Source organism: Ruditapes philippinarum, unplaced genomic scaffold (genome assembly GCF_026571515.1).
Source record: "Ruditapes philippinarum isolate M1 unplaced genomic scaffold, ASM2657151v2 ctg3044_1_1_1_1, whole genome shotgun sequence".
NCBI lineage: Eukaryota > Metazoa > Mollusca > Bivalvia > Venerida > Veneridae > Ruditapes > Ruditapes philippinarum.
Genome location: NW_026853616.1, coordinates 74,938 through 93,193, shown reverse-complemented (window position 1 = coordinate 93,193; position 18,256 = coordinate 74,938). Strand labels below are relative to the sequence as shown.

The following is an 18,256-nucleotide window of genomic DNA, read 5'->3' as shown; positions in this document are numbered from 1 at the left end:
AAGAAATGTAAAATACCACTAATATAACTGCGGAGGATTTTTATGATCATTTTAAAGGATTATTTGCTGATACTGATTTGTATTATGATCAGGCTATTGAAGAAATTCTAAATCAGAATGTAAATTGTTATGTTGATTTTCTAGATTGTGATTTTACAATTGACGAGGTGAATAAAGCTATTGAAAAATTAAAAAGGCAGAAAAGTGCTGGTGAAGACTTATTAATTATACCAGAAATCTTTATTGACTCAAAACATATCTTATCTCCTATTTTGTGTAAATTATTTAACTACATATACAATAAGGGAATTTACCCTGAATCTTGGACAAAAGGTATATTAGTCCCTGTCCATAAAAAGGGGGATACCGACAATGTAGATAACTATAGAGGTATAATGCTAACTAGTATCTTTTTAAAAATATTTTCTCAATTACTTGATAATCGTGCACGTCTGTTTGTTGAGAATAATGACATTTAAACTGACTTTCAATTTGGTTTTCGACAAAAACGCAGTACTATTGATTGCATTTTTGTTTTACAGTCTTAAATTAATAGGATTACTCAGCACGAAAGAAAGAAAATTTACTGTGCATTTGTCTATTTTAAAAAGGCTTTTGACCTTGTTTATAGAAATGGTATCTGGTATAAACTGTTAAGTTATGATTTATCATCTAAGTTTATAAATATGTTAAAAGGTATGTACAATAATGTTAATATATGTGTCCGTTCCAATGGTAAATTGACTGATTATTTTGATAGTTACAATGGTGTTAAGCAGGGTGAGACATTATCTCCCCCATTGTTCATATTGTTTATAAATGATATGGAAAAGAGTATTTTTGATATAAATGCTGATTTAATATCCTTAAACGAAGTTTTCATGTTACGTTTTGCTGATGATACAGTTTTATTTTCCTACTCTGTAGATGGTTTACAAACTTTAATGAACAAACTACATGCTTACTGTATGAAATGGAATATATCTGTAAACAGAAGTAAATCATGTGTAATGATCTGTAAATTAGGTAATAGGCAAGAACATATTGATGTATATTACGATAACACACGTTTAGATGTTGTTCGTAAATTTTGTTATCTAGGTGTAACATTGTCTGCAAATGGTAAATTTTTTGGTGCTCAAAAAGCTTTGTCAGAACTGGCTTTAAAAGCTTTTTTTACATTAAATGCTTTATTTGAAGCTGTACCTCTTGGTCTTAGTGAAAAACTCAAGTTTTTTGACTCAATGATACTGCCAAATTAAATTATGGTTGTGAGATCTGGGGGTTCCACAAAGCACCAAATATGGAAAAGGTTTATATTAAGTTTTTGAAATCAATTTTGAATGTTAAATACCAGACAACGAATGCAACTGTCTATGGTGAGCTTGGTAAAGTGCCTCTTGATATCATAAGAAAAGAAAGAATTCTTAAGTATTGGTGTAAGATTGTTAGGTCTCCGGATACATTAATTCATAAATGTTTTATGCATGATAAGCTTAACCTTGTGAAAGATTCATGGGCCCTAAGGATTAAATCACTGTTAGATGATTTGGGTTTCAGTTATTTATGGAATAATGTATGTGTTACTGACCTACAATTAAGTAAAGTAATAGAATGCCTATATAGTCAATTTGTCAGAATTGCTTTGGTACTTTAGACACTATGCCTAAACTTACTACATAAAAGAGGTTTTGATATTGAAAAATATTTGTTATGTGTTAAGGTGAATAAGCATAGAATATCATTAACTAGACTGCGGTGCTCTGCTTATAAACTTGCAGTAGAAGAGGGTCGTTATCGAAACATTAATAGGATTGAAAGGAAATGTATATTTTGTAACATGAATGTCATAGAAGACGAGTATCATTTTGTACTTGTCTGTCCGCAATATCGTACTATAAGAAATCAATGTCTCCCAAAACATTATTGCCATTGGCCAACTATTCAGAAATTTCAAGCACTGTTAACTTGCAGCCAATCTGGTGTGTTATGTAAACTTGCTAAATATGGATGATAATAAACGTACTAGTCTTATCGCTCAGTAGTAATGTTATTGATGTAAAAAACATTGTTGATGTAATCATAAAATAATGCTGCAGTAATGTTTGTTGCATACATACAATTGTTACGATAAGCACAGAAGTATAAGGGAGGTTACTCCTAAAATATGATGCATAAATGGAACCAGATTGTCTCCCTTTCGTTTTAGCCTTAGTTCTATATGTCAATAAGTAAAACGTTCTTATTTTTTTTATTGATACTAAACAGTAACTTTGTTGAAGTAGCATAGCTTTAACTTATAATATAAACCAGTATTTGAACACACCGGTTTATGTAGGTGGCTGAAATGATAATTTTAAAGAATAAGTTTAAACGAATATCCAAATGTGTATATTTCACAGGTTTAATATCCTCTTACTGACCTAACTTGAGTCGGTGTGTACAGCTATTGGTAGACATACTTAATTTTACTTAGTGTGATGTGAATTGATTATGTATGTTTATATATTACCATGCTCTTCTCAAATATTGTAACCGCCGTCATCATGTTAAAGGCGACGAACATGTAATGTTCATATGCTGAATAAAGAATGGAATTGAATTGTTCGATAAACTGAACAAATGTATGTAACACGTATCTATTCAATGTGTTAAATTAAATTTGTAATTAAATTGAACGAAAGAAAAAGTTATCTTTTGTTTTCAGCACTTGTATAAAATGGCCTTAATATTAACAATCCAAACCCCTATTTTGAGGCTAAAAGCGAGGCCGATTAGAAAATCCTTTTTATTGGAACTAAATTACATTAAAAACATTATTTTAGAGCAGGCAGACGTCGGATGAATATTCCAGGATCGACCTAAAATAATGTTTCGCATACAAGCCAAGCGTGTGATTTCCCTTCTGGTACACACATAGACCGCTGAATATCTTTTAAGTCATGAGATGCTAATCTTTATACAAAAAACGGGGAACGGATACCTCGAAGAAAGGTACGAATTGACTTTGGTAACATCAAACACAAAAATATCAATGTACACACTGGGATGTGAGAGTTTTACGGCATGTTGAATATTCTACAATGTTGAGGGATTCTATTTTGTTAGAGTATAACTTACCAGTTTATTGAGCTAGCTTATTAGAAGATTGCCATTATGACATCTATATACAACAGCAATACCAAAGGCCCCAAAGAACTTCATTGCCTTTCCCTCAAAACAATACACGAAACCTCAACTACGTTGCATTATTTTCATTGCAATAGATACATACGTTTCATATCAATATTTTAAGAATATTTGATAAAAACACAAATATGTTCAAATCCGTAGTGCAATTTTCAGGAATGTGATTATTAAATGAAGAGAGAAAGAAAAATTTGTAAGCGCATCTCTATTTGCTGTCACTAAATTACTCGAGCCAAAATGACGATTTGGATTAGAAAATAAATTTTAATACGAGTTTCCAGCTTGAGAATATTTCCATATTGGCCACATATGTGAAGGCAACACGCGTAAAAAAGGGACAACAATGGAGAAAGAAACGTACATGTCACATGCAATAAAATACATTCTTAATGATATCTAGTCAGTTTGTGAAAACAGATTATAACGGGAAAAGGTCAGTCACCGTCTTCTATGACGTCACCAGAGTACTGGTAATCCTTGTCAAGGAAGCTAAATTTCCCAACAGTTGTTATTCCATAATCTTTAATAGTTGCCGTTGCTTGTAATTCCGTTCCTTGACAAGTCATATAGACTCTCAGCCCAATTGTTTTGGCCATGATGTCTTCCGGAATTTGTATAGACAATGTTCCAATGCAGCTGCAGCCTGGGTCATCACAGAATATGGGGTCGTAATCTTCTGTCTGATAGACCTTCCAAAAGACAGATGGTGTCTTTCGATTTATAACAGAAAACGACGTCCCGGGTTTATCCTCGCCAACGTAAACAGTTTCCCCCTTTTCTATCTGTTTACTGAAGGCATTGTCTACAACTTGTCGGTCTTTTAGCTGAATCATCCGTTCTTTTGGATGTTTGTGCTTATCAAATGGTCGGCGGGTATGTAGACCATATGTGTAGGGACTTATTCTCGAGGCTATGATTCTATCATTGATTCCATACATAACAGCTCCCTGCAATATAGCGGAGCTCGCCGACGCCGGAGCAATCACATTCAATCTATTAAAATGTTCTCGGATGGATTTGCTCACAATCACAGACTCTGAGAACCCTCCAACCAGCAAAATAGACGTAACACCTCTCAAGTTTTTGTTTTTAAAAAGCTGTTCGATATGATCGATGATTTTGTCAGTCGCAGTTGCAAACAGACTTTTCATTACTTGCGATGGCAGTCTCAAAATATCATCATTTAGTATTTGTATATTTCTTTTAAAACGTTTTCCTCTCAGTTCTGTCTTCTTTATTTCTTTATAGATATCTGCTAAACCCCTTGGAATATCAATGTCTGAGATTTCAGTGTGTGTTGTGAACTCCCTTTTCTTACTTTCGAAGCATTTTTGAAGTGAAATCCAACCGCCTGTCCTTTCCGAGCAAAATACCTGGAAAACTTCAGGATCAACCTAAAATGACAATCAAGTAAATTAAGTATCCTCAATACTGTGGTACCCATAATTCTTTATACTCCTTTATGTGGGCATTGATTACCTCTCATGTTTATTGACTTTTCATTATAAGTGCTCTCATATTTAGAAATTTTAAATGAACTAGTTTACTAGCCAAAGCGTGTATGCTATTTTTCTGTACTTAATAAGCATTGATATGAATACGCACAATTTAGCTAATCCCCCAGGAGTGCGCGGAAAATACCAAAAATGAGGGCAAAATTAGGACTAAAATAGTGTTCATGCTTTTACTAAGGTGTCGTTTTACACGCAGGACTGGGAATTCAGTTGATAAGCTATTTGCAACCTTGAACATATACGGAATATTATGGAGTAGCAGCTTTCTTATTTTTGGGAACCAACGAAGAAAATAGTCTGACACTTCTTAATATGGTACCGTATTTGTCACTAACATAATATGGATTTTTCTACCTGTTGAATGGTATGAGCGCTTCTTGATTTGCATGTAATTTAGGGATAACTTTTATAGGTATATAACGAATAAATATATATATTTTGGATTGCAGTTCTCTTTTGAGTCATTATGATAAAATAAGTATAGACATGTTCCTGCATTACTGCGCTTTTTAAATCATGGTAATACATGTAATACATGAACACAATAATGTAAAGTTAAAAACATACAATGTCCTTCAATAGATTCTCAAAAGCAGCATTGACCATTTGACCTCCCCAGGCACCGCCTGTAGCTGCGTGTAGTTCCTTTAATAATCCGTCGGGTAATACTTCATGAACTGTCGTATCCAGCGTGCCACCTGAAATGTATTTTTATTGAATACTCTCCAAGCAGAAGAGTTGTCGTTCGTACATCATAAGGAAAGCATGCCGGTGTGCAAGAGCATGACAGTCGTACAATTACAAATAGCCTGTACAGTAATAACAAAAAAAAAGAAACGCTCCGGCTGTTGCCGGTTGATTAAATGGCAATAAAGCAATACCGGTAGCTGTAGTCAATTAAGTTAACACAAATCTTCTCTTTAAGAAAGTAACAAGCCTACCAATCATTCCGTTCAATTTGTATAGACTGGAACTTTTTTATTTCTTATATTTAGCTTTGTGTTTTTATATATTTGTTCCATTGTCTTCCAATAAAATAAAAAACATAATACATCCTAGATATTGCCATCCTCTTTTGATGCCCCCAGCTTCTTTTTGATTCCGAAACGCCACATTGAATTTGATGGTATAACCTCGATATCCCCAGTTTGTCTTGTCTGTTAGCTATTCTTAATATTTGCTTTATTGGAATAATGTCCTTACCTCCAAGGTCAGCTACTAGATATCTTTGTCCCGGATTAAATGCAGACAGAAACGGTCCGTCGGCACCGTCGGCTTTATGTATGGCCTGCTCCTTACAGAATATTGCGGCTGATTCTGGTTCCAGTGCAAGCATCAGATTATTATTCGAAATACCAGCCTGTAAATATTAAAAACTACCGCTTTATGATATACAAAAATGAATGACTTAAACAGCTGTCAAATCTATATTGGAGGAAGAATAAAGCAAACCTAGTTTTGCAGCTTTGTATGAGTCCGATAGAATCAGTTTTGTACTAAACAATAAATAATGCCATGTTTATTTCACACAGCTATCGTTGTTTTTTGTTGTTGTTTTTTTCCTAAATGTGAAAGATCTTTCAAATTGTTTCTTTCAGTACAATAATGAGTTGATATAATAATGGTTATTTTAATTAAGACTCAGAAAATGAAAACAATTCTTAACGGAGGACGTAATTTAATGTTGATACTTTTGGACGCAGAATCCTAGAAGGGGGACATATGTAATTTAATATTGAAGTTTTTGTTTGACAAACTAAAAACAGGCTAAAATGACCATATTGGATCCAATAAGTATTAATATTGGGAAAAATCGTTATGTAGTGTGAAATGATTGCTATTTTTTTAGTCATTCACCTTTAAGAAATTAAAATTCAAAGTCCGATCTTACCGCATGTGCTGCTTCCCTCATAAATTGTTTAGCAGATTCTCTCCAAATAGCAGGCACAGTTAGCACCCACGTGATTTCTGTTGCAAAAATGCGGGAATCTAAGGCATTTCCTAGCTTTTCCATCAGATGTGACTAATAGAATAAATACATGCATAAAATTTAATATATGCACAGATACACATTTTGGTAATCTATAAAAATTAATGGTTTACTGTTTTATACGGAATCGTGTTAACGTTCCCGCCATCGACTTTTTCGACACGCAAACACTAGATATTTAACATTACATCACCATTTTTTTTTTAATTTTAACACAAATAATCGCAAATTTACGAAGGACCGGTGGAGAAATTTCAACTTCATGAATTCCCGATTACATTTTCGTGAATTCACTATTTTAATTTTGTGAATTCACGTTTTCAACATAGGGAATTCACGATTTCAACCTCATGAATTCACGACTTAAACTTGATAAATTCACGATTTCACGCATTCTGCGTAGGGCAAAAGCGCAATAACGATAACATACAGTTAACAAGTGGATTGGCAAGGCGGTGTCAAACAGATTGACACGTGACTGGTTGTTATTTGCCAGCTACTTAACAATATCATTCAACCGGATCGTTTTAGTACCATGACATAGTTATTTACTTAAAATTATGAAAATGATTAATCGTAATTTAAGTATTTTTTTATTTATACCAATCTCATCAATGTTTATTGATTTTGTGAAGTGACAAATAGTGTACGTGACGTGCATTTCCATGTGTTACAATTAAGGAACCAGACAAAATGTGTGTTACTATACCACCCATCTTAACTTCACAAGAGTTTGAAAAATTAATTGAATATATTATGTGACTTAAAATATTTCTGTTTGGCATATTAGTCAAGTCGGATAAAGGATAAAATTAGCTAAACTGAACACTAGAAAATGCATTATATCACGTTCCGACTTTTTTTCAGAATGATATTTAACCTCGATTTTAAATGTTAATAAAATTAATATAAAAATATTATATATTATAATTATGTAATAAAAATATTTTTTTTTAATATGAACGTTTTCAACAACAATTAAATTGATTTCTTTATTTGCTAATATATATATTTCAACATATTTTACAACAATAATCTCAATGGCAGGTCAGTGATCGTAAGGGGGAATTCTTAAACAATCGTCTTTTCCATGCCTTTTTGGGGCAATCTTGGCCACAAAGCCTTGAAGGCATCTTTTGTGTTTCTGTTAAAAGCTATTTTATATGACTTTCTAATTTTTACCTTAAACAAACTCGGAATTGTCTATGAATTTCTACTTCATTTCTATGTAGGACATGGCTTTTTTGCCCTACGTAATTTGCGTATGCGCGAAAAAATACGACTTCAGGTCATTTTTTCATAGCAACGGACCGCATCGTTAAAACGTCTATATCCATGAAATATCGAACAATTAAAGTTTCTAAGATTACAGCTCGACAACTAGACAATTTTAGTCGAAAAGTTGATGACCGAAACAGAATTCCGTAGTTTACAAATTTGTGACCAATTTTTTAGCCCATTTTGGCAATTAAATTGATATAAATAAATATGGAGTATAAACTTTTTGATTATATATATTTATGTACCCATTTTGTTTTAAATTTTGAAATGCAACATGACGATTATGCAGAACATATAATAAAGTTATATTTTTTATCAAAAGAAGTAGACCAGTCGCTTGTCAATATTTAATAATCACTTGGAAGAACTTTCTTTTTCGACTCTTGATTTATTCTGTTTTAAGAAAATGATAAAAATGACATTTACCAACTTTGACAATAGAGGAATAATACAAAAACATCGTTTCAATTAATAAAACCTTAACTATCAATTTTGATGTTTATCATTACAATTTTAATATTCATTACGTCATGATACATGATCTCTATAAACGAAAACGAAATACAGTTAAATTCATTATGCCATAAATAGTTTTGGTGTTTATTTACAAATTGAACAGAAATTCAATATTAATTCAAAAGTCTACTTTTGTTCAACACTATAAAACATTTATTGATTTTTACTTCGTTTTGTTTTGTAGACCGAGTCAAACTTTGAAAGACACGTAAACATGATAATAATATCTGGGACCTTTAGAAAGTCGACAAACCAATATCGGTAATATTTATATATTGGTTAAATCTTTGAATAGAGCACAATTGAGAAATGTTAATTGGATGGTATTCGTAGCCGTAAGTTCAAATCCCAAACAAAGTACATTACTTCCATGACGGGAGATTTTAGATTTTTCAGTCATTTTACTCTTAGATTAAATATGAATTTTCTTAACTTATCAATCCTTTAATGGTCATGCGTTTAAACTAGCCACAAGCAAACATAATGATCCAGAAAGATAACTCCATTTTGATCATATTCTGAGTTAGCTCCCTTTGACGTCAAACATTAATATTAGTACTTACTATGCTGACTGTAATAATTCATTTATTTATATAACTTTGCATAAAGATAAATATAAGGTCGTACTTTAATATATCTGATAGCCGCGGTAAATACATTAATTGCCAGGAATGGTTTCCCTTCACTGTCTTCCATCATCATGTCACGTTTCAGTTCCTAAAAAAAATTATAGATATTTTACTTTTTATAACATTAGATAAGAACATGACTTGTATTTTCAGTCAATGCATTTGCTGGACAGTAAACAGTGTAAATGGTCAATGGACAATTGCTCATACTTCTTGGTATTTTATTACTAATAACTATCGTTGGAGTAACTAAGTGCCCGTGAAGGATGTAACTTCTAATATATTTGTCATATTTAAGTATTTATGTTAAGAAACAAAAGTACAAATGTCAAACTTACACTTTCATGATGGAGTTTCATTTTAAAATACCGGAAGTAGTACCACCCTTTGTGTTCGTTTGTGGCGGCCAGTGTTTTATACTTCGTCTCAGCTTCAAATCCAAAAGAATGGAATTCCTTATTTCTATCCATTAAAACTGTTGTCGGGGCTTGAAGGCCTGTTTCGGCACTCCCTACCCATGCTTGGTCCGTGCGTATAGATCGGATATAGTTTTCATTTTTGACATCCCTTTTAAGATGATAAGCATAACCCGTGCATGTTGTCCCAAAGTCGATAGCTGCAACGGCTATTCTAGTGTTCGAACCAGGTCTTGATGCCATTACGTATTCATACGAAACGAGACTTGCTCAGAATTTAGTGGATTGGTAACCCGCTATTTCTTTTCACACAACGATGTGTTAATAAACATTCTTATTATACTTATAAATCAAATATATTTAGAAATATCCATTAATGAAATTAATTTTTCATTTAATTTTTTTTTCATATTCCGCATTTGCACTGTAAAAAAATATTTTTCTGCAGTGAAACATATTTTCCGTATTTTCACTGGTGCCTTGCCGGACTACTTTCTTCTTAATTCAGCCAATACACACAAATAAAAGGTGTAGACTTCAAAATGTTAATGTCAAAAACGAGAAAAATGCATATAATAAACAGAAAATTCAAGTTTTTTTCCTATAAATACACGATTGTGGTATGAAAATTATCATATTTCACTTGTGGTTACCGCCATTCGTGAACAATTTATTTTCATACTTGTCCACTCGATGAAAATAAATCCTGTATTTGTAGATAAAACTTGAATATCCCCTATATCTCCCTCAAGACTCTGTTACAATTCATAACCATAGCAACTAGTCATATTTTGACACTAAATAAAACATAAATCACGAATTTTTTCGTAATTATATTATTTAGTGTTTTCATCTTTTTTACAATCGTAACAATATTTTAAACCTCCTTAAACACATATACAATAAACTGATCAGTAAATGCCCCTTTATCATGGTTTATGATCAAATATTAAAAAGTAAATTGAATAAACCTATAGATACCCTCATTCAAATTTTATGTACACTTGTAATCTAATCATCATAACTTGGTAAAGCGATTGCGTGAAATTATTAAACTCGCCTTTCAATTCATATTGAATCCATTATTCATAAGAATACGAACGAAGATTACGAATATTGTTAAAATGGCGAAAAGTTGCGATTGAATTTTTCGATACATAATTTATAAATCTGATTTGAGATACGAGAACCCCATGATTGCGGGTGTCATTTGACTATTTCGTTTTCATTCTGTAGGTATTACACCACTAAATATGGTACTACATTAAGATATAATAACTACAGGGAACATAACGCTATGTAACTGATATATGAAACATTGTCACGTGAATATTCGTGCCTAAATAAATATTATCTCTCTTGTAATATATATCATTTAGAAATATATATGAGCCAATAAATTTTATTAAAAAAAATCACATATACTGCGCTAAATTTAGTTATCTAGATCACGCAAAAGGATTTATCATTATTGTAAGTATAGATAGGTATGTAGCATATGCACTGCAAAGTTCTTATCTCTAGTTCAAAAACTTACACGTACAAGCGACCACTGTGTAAAAATGATATATAAATTTATAAGGTCTATTGTAGTATTGACCTTCATTTCCAAAGTACAAGGCGACTATACTTGCCTCTGTAATTACGATGTGGAGCGACCAGTCTATGCCATGGTAAGGAATTTTATTTTATAAATAAAATCTAAGGATCTTTGGGACAGAAATTTTCAACTGTAATTCTTAATGTGATAAACAACGATTTTAACTTGTCAATGAGTAGTATCCAAAAACTAGACCAATAACAAAAAGAAAAAAGAAAAGTTTCCAAAATGGTAGAATTTGTAGTTAAGATTTCGTATCATACACACATATCTAAGTTAAACCCTACTAGTATTATTATTTACATTCCTTGCTTGGACTAGTGTCATATATGGAAACGTGCCGTGACTCGTTTGTGGGTCAAGTCCTAAAATTCTAGTGTTAAGCGATTGTCACATTTTATCCGCTAGGCTATCTGTCCTGCTATATTATTTAACTCACGGCAGTGATTGTGAAAAAAGAAAAAAAAAAAACAACAACAACATAAATCATCATTTAATCATCGTTAAAGGCACATTTTGCCGTAAAAATCCATATTTCTTTAATTCGTTAGAAATTTTAAACATGTGTTAATAATTGTTAATAAGGGTTTTAGAGCATATAAGATGTTTTAACAACTGTAGCAAGTAGCACTGTTAAAAACGTAGCAAACTGTAAACAAACACAAAATTCTAATTCACTTCAATTATACAAACTGTCAAAAGAGCAAAAGTGAAAATATAGTTCATCTATGTAGCAAATGAGTATATTTTTTTGAAACTGTAATAAGATACTCAAATAAAAAGTTTTCGAGAAATAAAATAACAAGCATTTCTAGTGCATAATAGACATTTAACAAAACATTATTAAAACATTTACGAAGTTCTATGTAGCTTTTGCATTGTTTTCAAATCATGGGAATGCAGATGATCTATCAAACGCAGACATTTTTCATTCGTTTTATGAACTTCAATTATTTATTTTTTTCTTGGCAATTTTCAATAATTTAGTGATTTAGTATTTTGCACGGAAGTCAAAATACTGCATGTACTCTGTTTACATTTTGTTACTTTAACAACAAATATTTTAACTTTCTGCACTACTTTCTTCAGGTAAAATACATCTATCATGCTCTAAAAATTTATTTAAGCGTTATAAAACTAATATTAACCCTTTCTTAAGGATGAAAACTATATTCCTTGCTGAAGAATAATGTGCCTTTATTCTAATATGAAATGTATTTTTTAAGCCGCGTCATGACAAAACCAACATAATGGGTTTGCGACCAACATGGATCCAGACCAGCCTGCGTATCCGCGCAGTCTGGTCAGGATCCATGCTGTTCGCTTATCAACTCTATTACAAGTGGAGAAACTGACAGCGAACAGCATGGATCCTGATCAGACTGCGCGGATGCGCAGGCTGGTCTGGATCCATGCTGGTCGCAAACCCATTATGTTGGTTTTGTCATGACGCGGCTCATTTATGTCAAGGCGGACCCACAGCCGGGAACCAGTCCTATTGGTTACATGTATGAGTTTGATTGTAAAGAAATAATTCCGCACATAGAAACACCACCTGGATGGAACGCCGTAGCCTTTGAACACCAGGCAAGTTGTTCAACTCTCTAAATACCTATTCTTACTTTGAATTTGAAAGAGTCCGATTTGACTTAAACTTTGCAGCGGTTGAATATTATTGAAACTACAGTACAACCTTTACAGAGCGGCCACTCGTAGTGTAATAACTTTACAACAATTGTATTCATTCTGGACAAAGTGATATATTACATACATCTTAACTTTTCTAATGCAAAACCACTCAGTTACAACCAAATATTTTTGCTCTACTTAGGTGGTAATGTAATATAATCTTGGTATAATGGTTTATCTGTGGCGGTAAAACTATGATAGAATGCAACAACTATGAATAATAATGATAATAATAATAATAATAATAATAATAAAAATAATATAAGCATGATTGCTTTTTAATTATAGTTCGCATACGTGGAAGACGGTACGGCACAACATGTTGCTAGGCAACTATGTCCTGGAAGCCCTCCTACATCTGACATCGGTAGGTGAATTTATTTTGATTAAAATAATCATGATTATAGGTACACATATAAGTTTAGTTATACTGTTTATGCTGCAGCATTCATAATTGTGTTCAGATTGTTATTTATCTTGATATGATTTGATTTTTGTCCTAATTAAAAAGAGGATTACAATGTTTATCGGTTAAACATTTTGCGGATATTGTGTTTAGGAATAAGTTGTGACATTAAATGATGTAATTTATGACGTCACAAAACCAAAATTACGCCTCTATTTGTTAATTGTATTGTCAAACACTGATTTTCAATGTCCTTTTTAATTGTATTAGTTACACACCTTGTTTCTGTTTCTCCAATAAAACGCTAGAACTGTCAACTGTTATAACGGCACCGGCACGAGTTATTATCCACTTCTTGAATTATGATACATTTGAAAGTCGAGACAGATATCAAAATTCAAGATGATGAGTATTTCCGGTGGTATTGGTTTGCTTTGTTGGCTTTGTCTAAAATTTAATTATTTAGATACCGTATCATTAGCATAATAATAATAACAACGAGTTGAGATTTGTACAAACGTTCTTATTATTGTATCTTTTCCTAGGATATATTTCATTAATTCTATATACATTTTCGTATAAGTCACAACAACAACAACTTCAACGACGACAGAAAGACCGTCCATACCTTCTTCTACAACCTTACCTACAACAAAATCAACCATGATGACAACTATGACGACAACAACAACTAAACCTACGACAACAACAACTAAACCTACAACAACAACAGCAACAATAACTAAACCAACAACAACGCAACAAACAACACTCACCACTCGTCCTACCACAAACACAAAGCCGACAACAACTTCGCCGCTCTTTCCAAATTTCAGTCCCGTAAGACTTGTCACATCATCAACAGCTAAACCTATCACGGGTATGTATATAAGTCGTTTTGTTATACCTTTTATAGTCATGGTCTCATATCAACAGATATATTGCATGATATATTTTCGGCATTATATCAGAATGCATTATATGATACATGAATTATATGACAGAATTAATTAAGAGTAATTAATATTTTTTTCTTTGTTTTAAGTGGCAGCCATCTTGAATTATTAGAACTTTATTTTTTTGATATATATTTAAACAGGGCTTAATACTATTCAGATTTATTCGTTTTACAGCACAGAATCATTAAGGTTATTTTTCATATTTTCGTTTATAACAGTTCAACAACTTTCTACTGGTTTAAATCTTTTATTCACTAGTTTATTTTGATAAAACAGTTTATATTAAAGTACTTTTGTCAACCTGTTAAGTTTAAAGTAACTTTTAGTTATGTGTAAATAAAAACTTAGTTCATTAGAAATTTGGTTGATTTAAATTTATTCAACATTTGTGTTTTATTTCCCTTTGCATTCAAAGGGTGGTGTCATCCTGACGATTAGATTTTATCCCATTAAAGAGTACTCCTGAGCAAACTAAGAGCATTATGTAATAAGTAACGAAATTCTATTTATAGAAAACATAATAAGGCTTTTAATTTTCAACACCACAACAATGGTGTCAAGTGGGATAAAGGCCTGCAACACTTATTAACATATTTTTTCATTACCACAACACCCGTGACCCGTGAGTTCAGAGATAGGCGCAGTAACCATTTCCGCATGTTATTGTATCAGTTATAAAAAAGCAGTATTTCAAGTGACAAAACATATCGAACTACTGCTAACACATTTATGATTATCAACAATACAATCGTTTAAATACGATGATAAATTCATTTGTGCCGACATTTTAAGTATTATACTTCCGGCAGAACAAGAGTTACGCCAAAATGTAAGGGATACAATCGATTATGACTGTGCGGTTAAGGCAAATATAATACGTATACACGGAATGAATATTTCTTTTAAATGGGATTTATTATACTTTATTACCATTAAGTGTTAGTATTTTTTTCCAAAAAGTGCTACTATATTTTCTCTATAACTTGGCGGTCATGTTACCACAGTATATTGCAAGACAAGGGAAAGCTAACTGGTCACATTTAGAAATTAACAACATACCACCTATTTCTTTGACAGGAAACATAAACTTGTGCCCGGCAAAACTTCATCAGTACACGCGGGAAGATGGTGGCGCCCTCACTCAATATGGCGACTATTGCTATGAGTTGGTTCCGATCAAAACGATCTGGTCCAAAGCAGAGCGGGATTGTATGGCCAAAGGCGGCGATCTTTTTCATGTCGACGGTCCGGGGCTGCAAGATTACATTTATAGGTGGATTAAATCTTACAATTTTGATCATGCCGTATGGATGGGGTTGCATGACGTACGCACAGAGGAGAATTTTGAATGGATATCGGGTATGTCTGATTATATACAATATAGCTAGTTTCAAGGTGTAAGAATGTTAAAACTATGTGGCTATATTGGACGCCATCTTGGATTCTGAAGCGTTGTGAAAGCAAAATTTTGTAAGATTTTGATTTTTGTAAAGTAGAGACTATATACTTGCTCTGGGGTAAGTTTCAGATTTGGTATTATGGCCCTTGGCTCTTAGGCTAGTTATTCAACCAAAGAGAATCCATTCTAATTCTGATGTTAACAAATAATAACCATTTGAAATTATTCAGTCACAGAAGACACACTTGTCTTAGGTATTTCATGATCAAAGAAAAGAATATTCCATTCTTAAAATTCATTTAATCGTCTCACATATTCTAGAGCAAAATAAATAAATAAATAATATATTTCCTAACAGGCGATCACGTGATATATCTGAACTGGTATTCGGATAGAAAAGGTAATCTAGCCAGCCATTATAATGAAGATTGCGTTCTGTTTGTACCTTATGCGCCATACTACGGTAAATGGGATGACGTCATATGTGGCTCAACAACTCTATTTGGTGACATAGGACAGCAAAATCCATTTATTTGTGAATATTGTAAGTACTCAAATACTGTACAATCTTGGTTCGATATACGGCTTCCTTTTTAAAAGATAAAATTATAACAAAAAGTTTCAATAGTTTGTGAGTGGCGGCATGGACGAGTGTTTAACGCGTCGGACTAGTAATCTAAGGATTGCTGGCCGCGTGGGTTCAAACCCCGTTGTTTCCGCGAACAAGAAATTTACACTCTTCCTGAAACGGAGTGTTTCAATTAGCATATAGCTTCCAACGATCGCACTTAATGAATTAGTATAAACTATAAACTCAAAAGTTTCCACTCACCTTGAAAAAAGTGTACTCATTAAAACATCATACATTATTCAATACTATTAAATGGCCGAAATTATGATTTTTAGATACAGATGAAATAATTTCTAGAGTTGGCTTTTTATGAAATAGTTACTTATCAATAACACATTTTCTCTCTTTCAGCAATACGGCCACACCACGTAGATACAATAGTCGGATAGACTGACAGAGCAGATGAATTTACTGTCGTCAGAAATACAGAGAAAGATATAAAATATCGTTTGTTATCTATTAATTAGGTTGTATGATGTCTATTAATGAGTCTGGTATTCAAAATATTTTGCTTGAACAACATCAATATAAAATCGGGTGACAATTTTCTTTTAATTTAAAGGGTCATAGGTTTGTAAACATATTTAAAAGCCAATGTGATACATAGTTTAGTTTACAATCAACTATCGGTTCATGAGAAAAAGTTGTTAAAGGTAGATTTTGTATTCAATGTTTAAGACGAAAACATCTATCTAATATATGCACCAGATTAAGCTTGGAGAAAAGACGTCCGATCCTTCTTAAGATAGCAATGTCTTATTCCAATTTTCAGTACATTCAGTAAAAGAATTATAGACAAATACAGTTTTGTAGCAAGTCTGATAAAGTGTGTATGATTTTGTAAAAGTACATGTGCCCGTATATCAGGATAAATTTATCTTTGAAAGAAATATCCTTCACTATCTTTTCACCAAGCATGCACTTTATTCCGTGCAAATTGATGAACACCTGAATTATTCAACATTTTCTGCTTCCCGAATCCAGTCATAAATAGGTGCTCGCGACCTGTTCAAATAACGCTACTGAAATGGATTAGAAAATGACGAAATGTATCATCCTTTAATCGGTTAGAGCAAACGTAAATTATAAAGACACATGAACCAGATAGTAAATATCACCGGTTGATTTTATGTATGTGAGAACTGGGCTTAAATAAAACCGGCGGTTGGATTGCAATTGAACAAGTCTTTAATATGAAAAGAAGCACGAGTTCACTATAAAAAATGATATTAGCAAACGGCAAAATAAACTTCAAAGAAAGATCTAATAGACGTAACCAAAAGTAAATAAGTCCATATAGAAGAAGGTGATAAAACTGAGATTAATAGCAACAACAATGACAGGCATGTTTGATGATGCTATATCCAAGAACATACAACTGTTGGATTAGCTTCTGAGTTAAAAAAAAAAGAAATTTCCAAAGGTATCTTACATAATTCTTGTAGGAGGTTTCTCAGAGTCGCAGATCCCGAACATCCATCTGTGACCATTTAAAATTAAGAGGGTAATGTGATCTTTGTAAGACATTCAAAATTTTACTTTTTTTGTTCTTTTGGACCTCAGTGGAGTTCCTTTAGGACTGGTTGTATGTATTGGCCTTAGATATAATAGAAATAATAAACCGAGGGGGTATGTTTTCTACTATCCCGTTTATCAAACATAATCTTAAGCGCTTTAACTTGTCATGTAGCTTTAGGTGTTAACTCCATCAAATGATCATATCAGAAAGTCTGTTATGATTATTGAAATAGTCTGCCTGCATCCAACATAAATAAAATAGCATACTAATAGTATCATTTTCAATGTTTTTAAATAGCTACGATTCACTAATGTCTAACTGTTTGACCTTTGTATTGATAAGAGACTATAATTATGTACAATGTGAAATTTCTAGTATTTATGAGAAAATATATTGTCAAAAGACTAAAACAGTAGGGAAGTTGCCTATTTCCATTAAATATAGTATTTTTTCGGGAAAGAAACACATAACAGAATAGATTCTATCACAGACAAAATTATAATTGTGCTAAATCAAAC

General features: G+C 32.4%; 2 protein-coding genes across 2 annotated transcripts; one reads left to right on the top strand and one right to left on the bottom strand.

Moving 5' to 3' along the window:
- Positions 1 to 3,239: 3,239 nt before the first annotated feature.
- On the bottom strand, positions 3,240 to 10,458 carry LOC132737371 (heat shock 70 kDa protein 12A-like). The gene is made up of 6 exons (XM_060724642.1): positions 9,458 to 10,458; positions 9,118 to 9,207; positions 6,595 to 6,726; positions 5,907 to 6,063; positions 5,271 to 5,401; positions 3,240 to 4,583 (listed from the first exon to the last, which is right to left on the bottom strand). The coding sequence occupies exons 1-6, from the start codon at positions 9,776 to 9,778 to the stop codon at positions 3,624 to 3,626; spliced, it is 1,791 nt and encodes a 596-aa protein (XP_060580625.1). The 5' UTR covers positions 9,779 to 10,458; the 3' UTR covers positions 3,240 to 3,623.
- Positions 10,459 to 11,047: 589 nt separating this feature from the next.
- LOC132737369 (aggrecan core protein-like) lies at positions 11,048 to 16,662 on the top strand. The gene is made up of 7 exons (XM_060724638.1): positions 11,048 to 11,208; positions 12,606 to 12,722; positions 13,113 to 13,191; positions 13,814 to 14,110; positions 15,267 to 15,548; positions 15,947 to 16,132; positions 16,571 to 16,662. Exons 1-7 carry the CDS (start codon positions 11,098 to 11,100, stop codon positions 16,606 to 16,608), a joined length of 1,110 nt encoding a protein of 369 aa, XP_060580621.1. The 5' UTR covers positions 11,048 to 11,097; the 3' UTR covers positions 16,609 to 16,662.
- The last annotated feature ends 1,594 nt before the right edge of the window (positions 16,663 to 18,256 follow it).

Bases quoted from the DNA above. Each gene is read 5' to 3' on its own strand.
- LOC132737371 (XM_060724642.1), bottom strand. From the start codon at position 9,778: ATGGCATCAAGACCTGGTTCGAACACTAGAATAGCCGTTGCAGCTATC. The intron at 6,727-9,117 runs GTACGACCTTAT...TTATTCTATTAG, and splicing joins CGGCTATCAGATATATTAAA to TCACATCTGATGGAAAAGCT. The intron at 6,064-6,594 runs GTAAGATCGGAC...TAATATTTACAG, and splicing joins TGAGGGAAGCAGCACATGCG to GCTGGTATTTCGAATAATAA.
- LOC132737369 (XM_060724638.1), top strand. From the start codon at position 11,098: ATGATATATAAATTTATAAGGTCTATTGTAGTATTGACCTTCATTTCC. The intron at 12,723-13,112 runs GCAAGTTGTTCA...TTTTAATTATAG, and splicing joins CCGTAGCCTTTGAACACCAG to TTCGCATACGTGGAAGACGG. The intron at 15,549-15,946 runs GTATGTCTGATT...ATTTCCTAACAG, and splicing joins GAATTTTGAATGGATATCGG to GCGATCACGTGATATATCTG.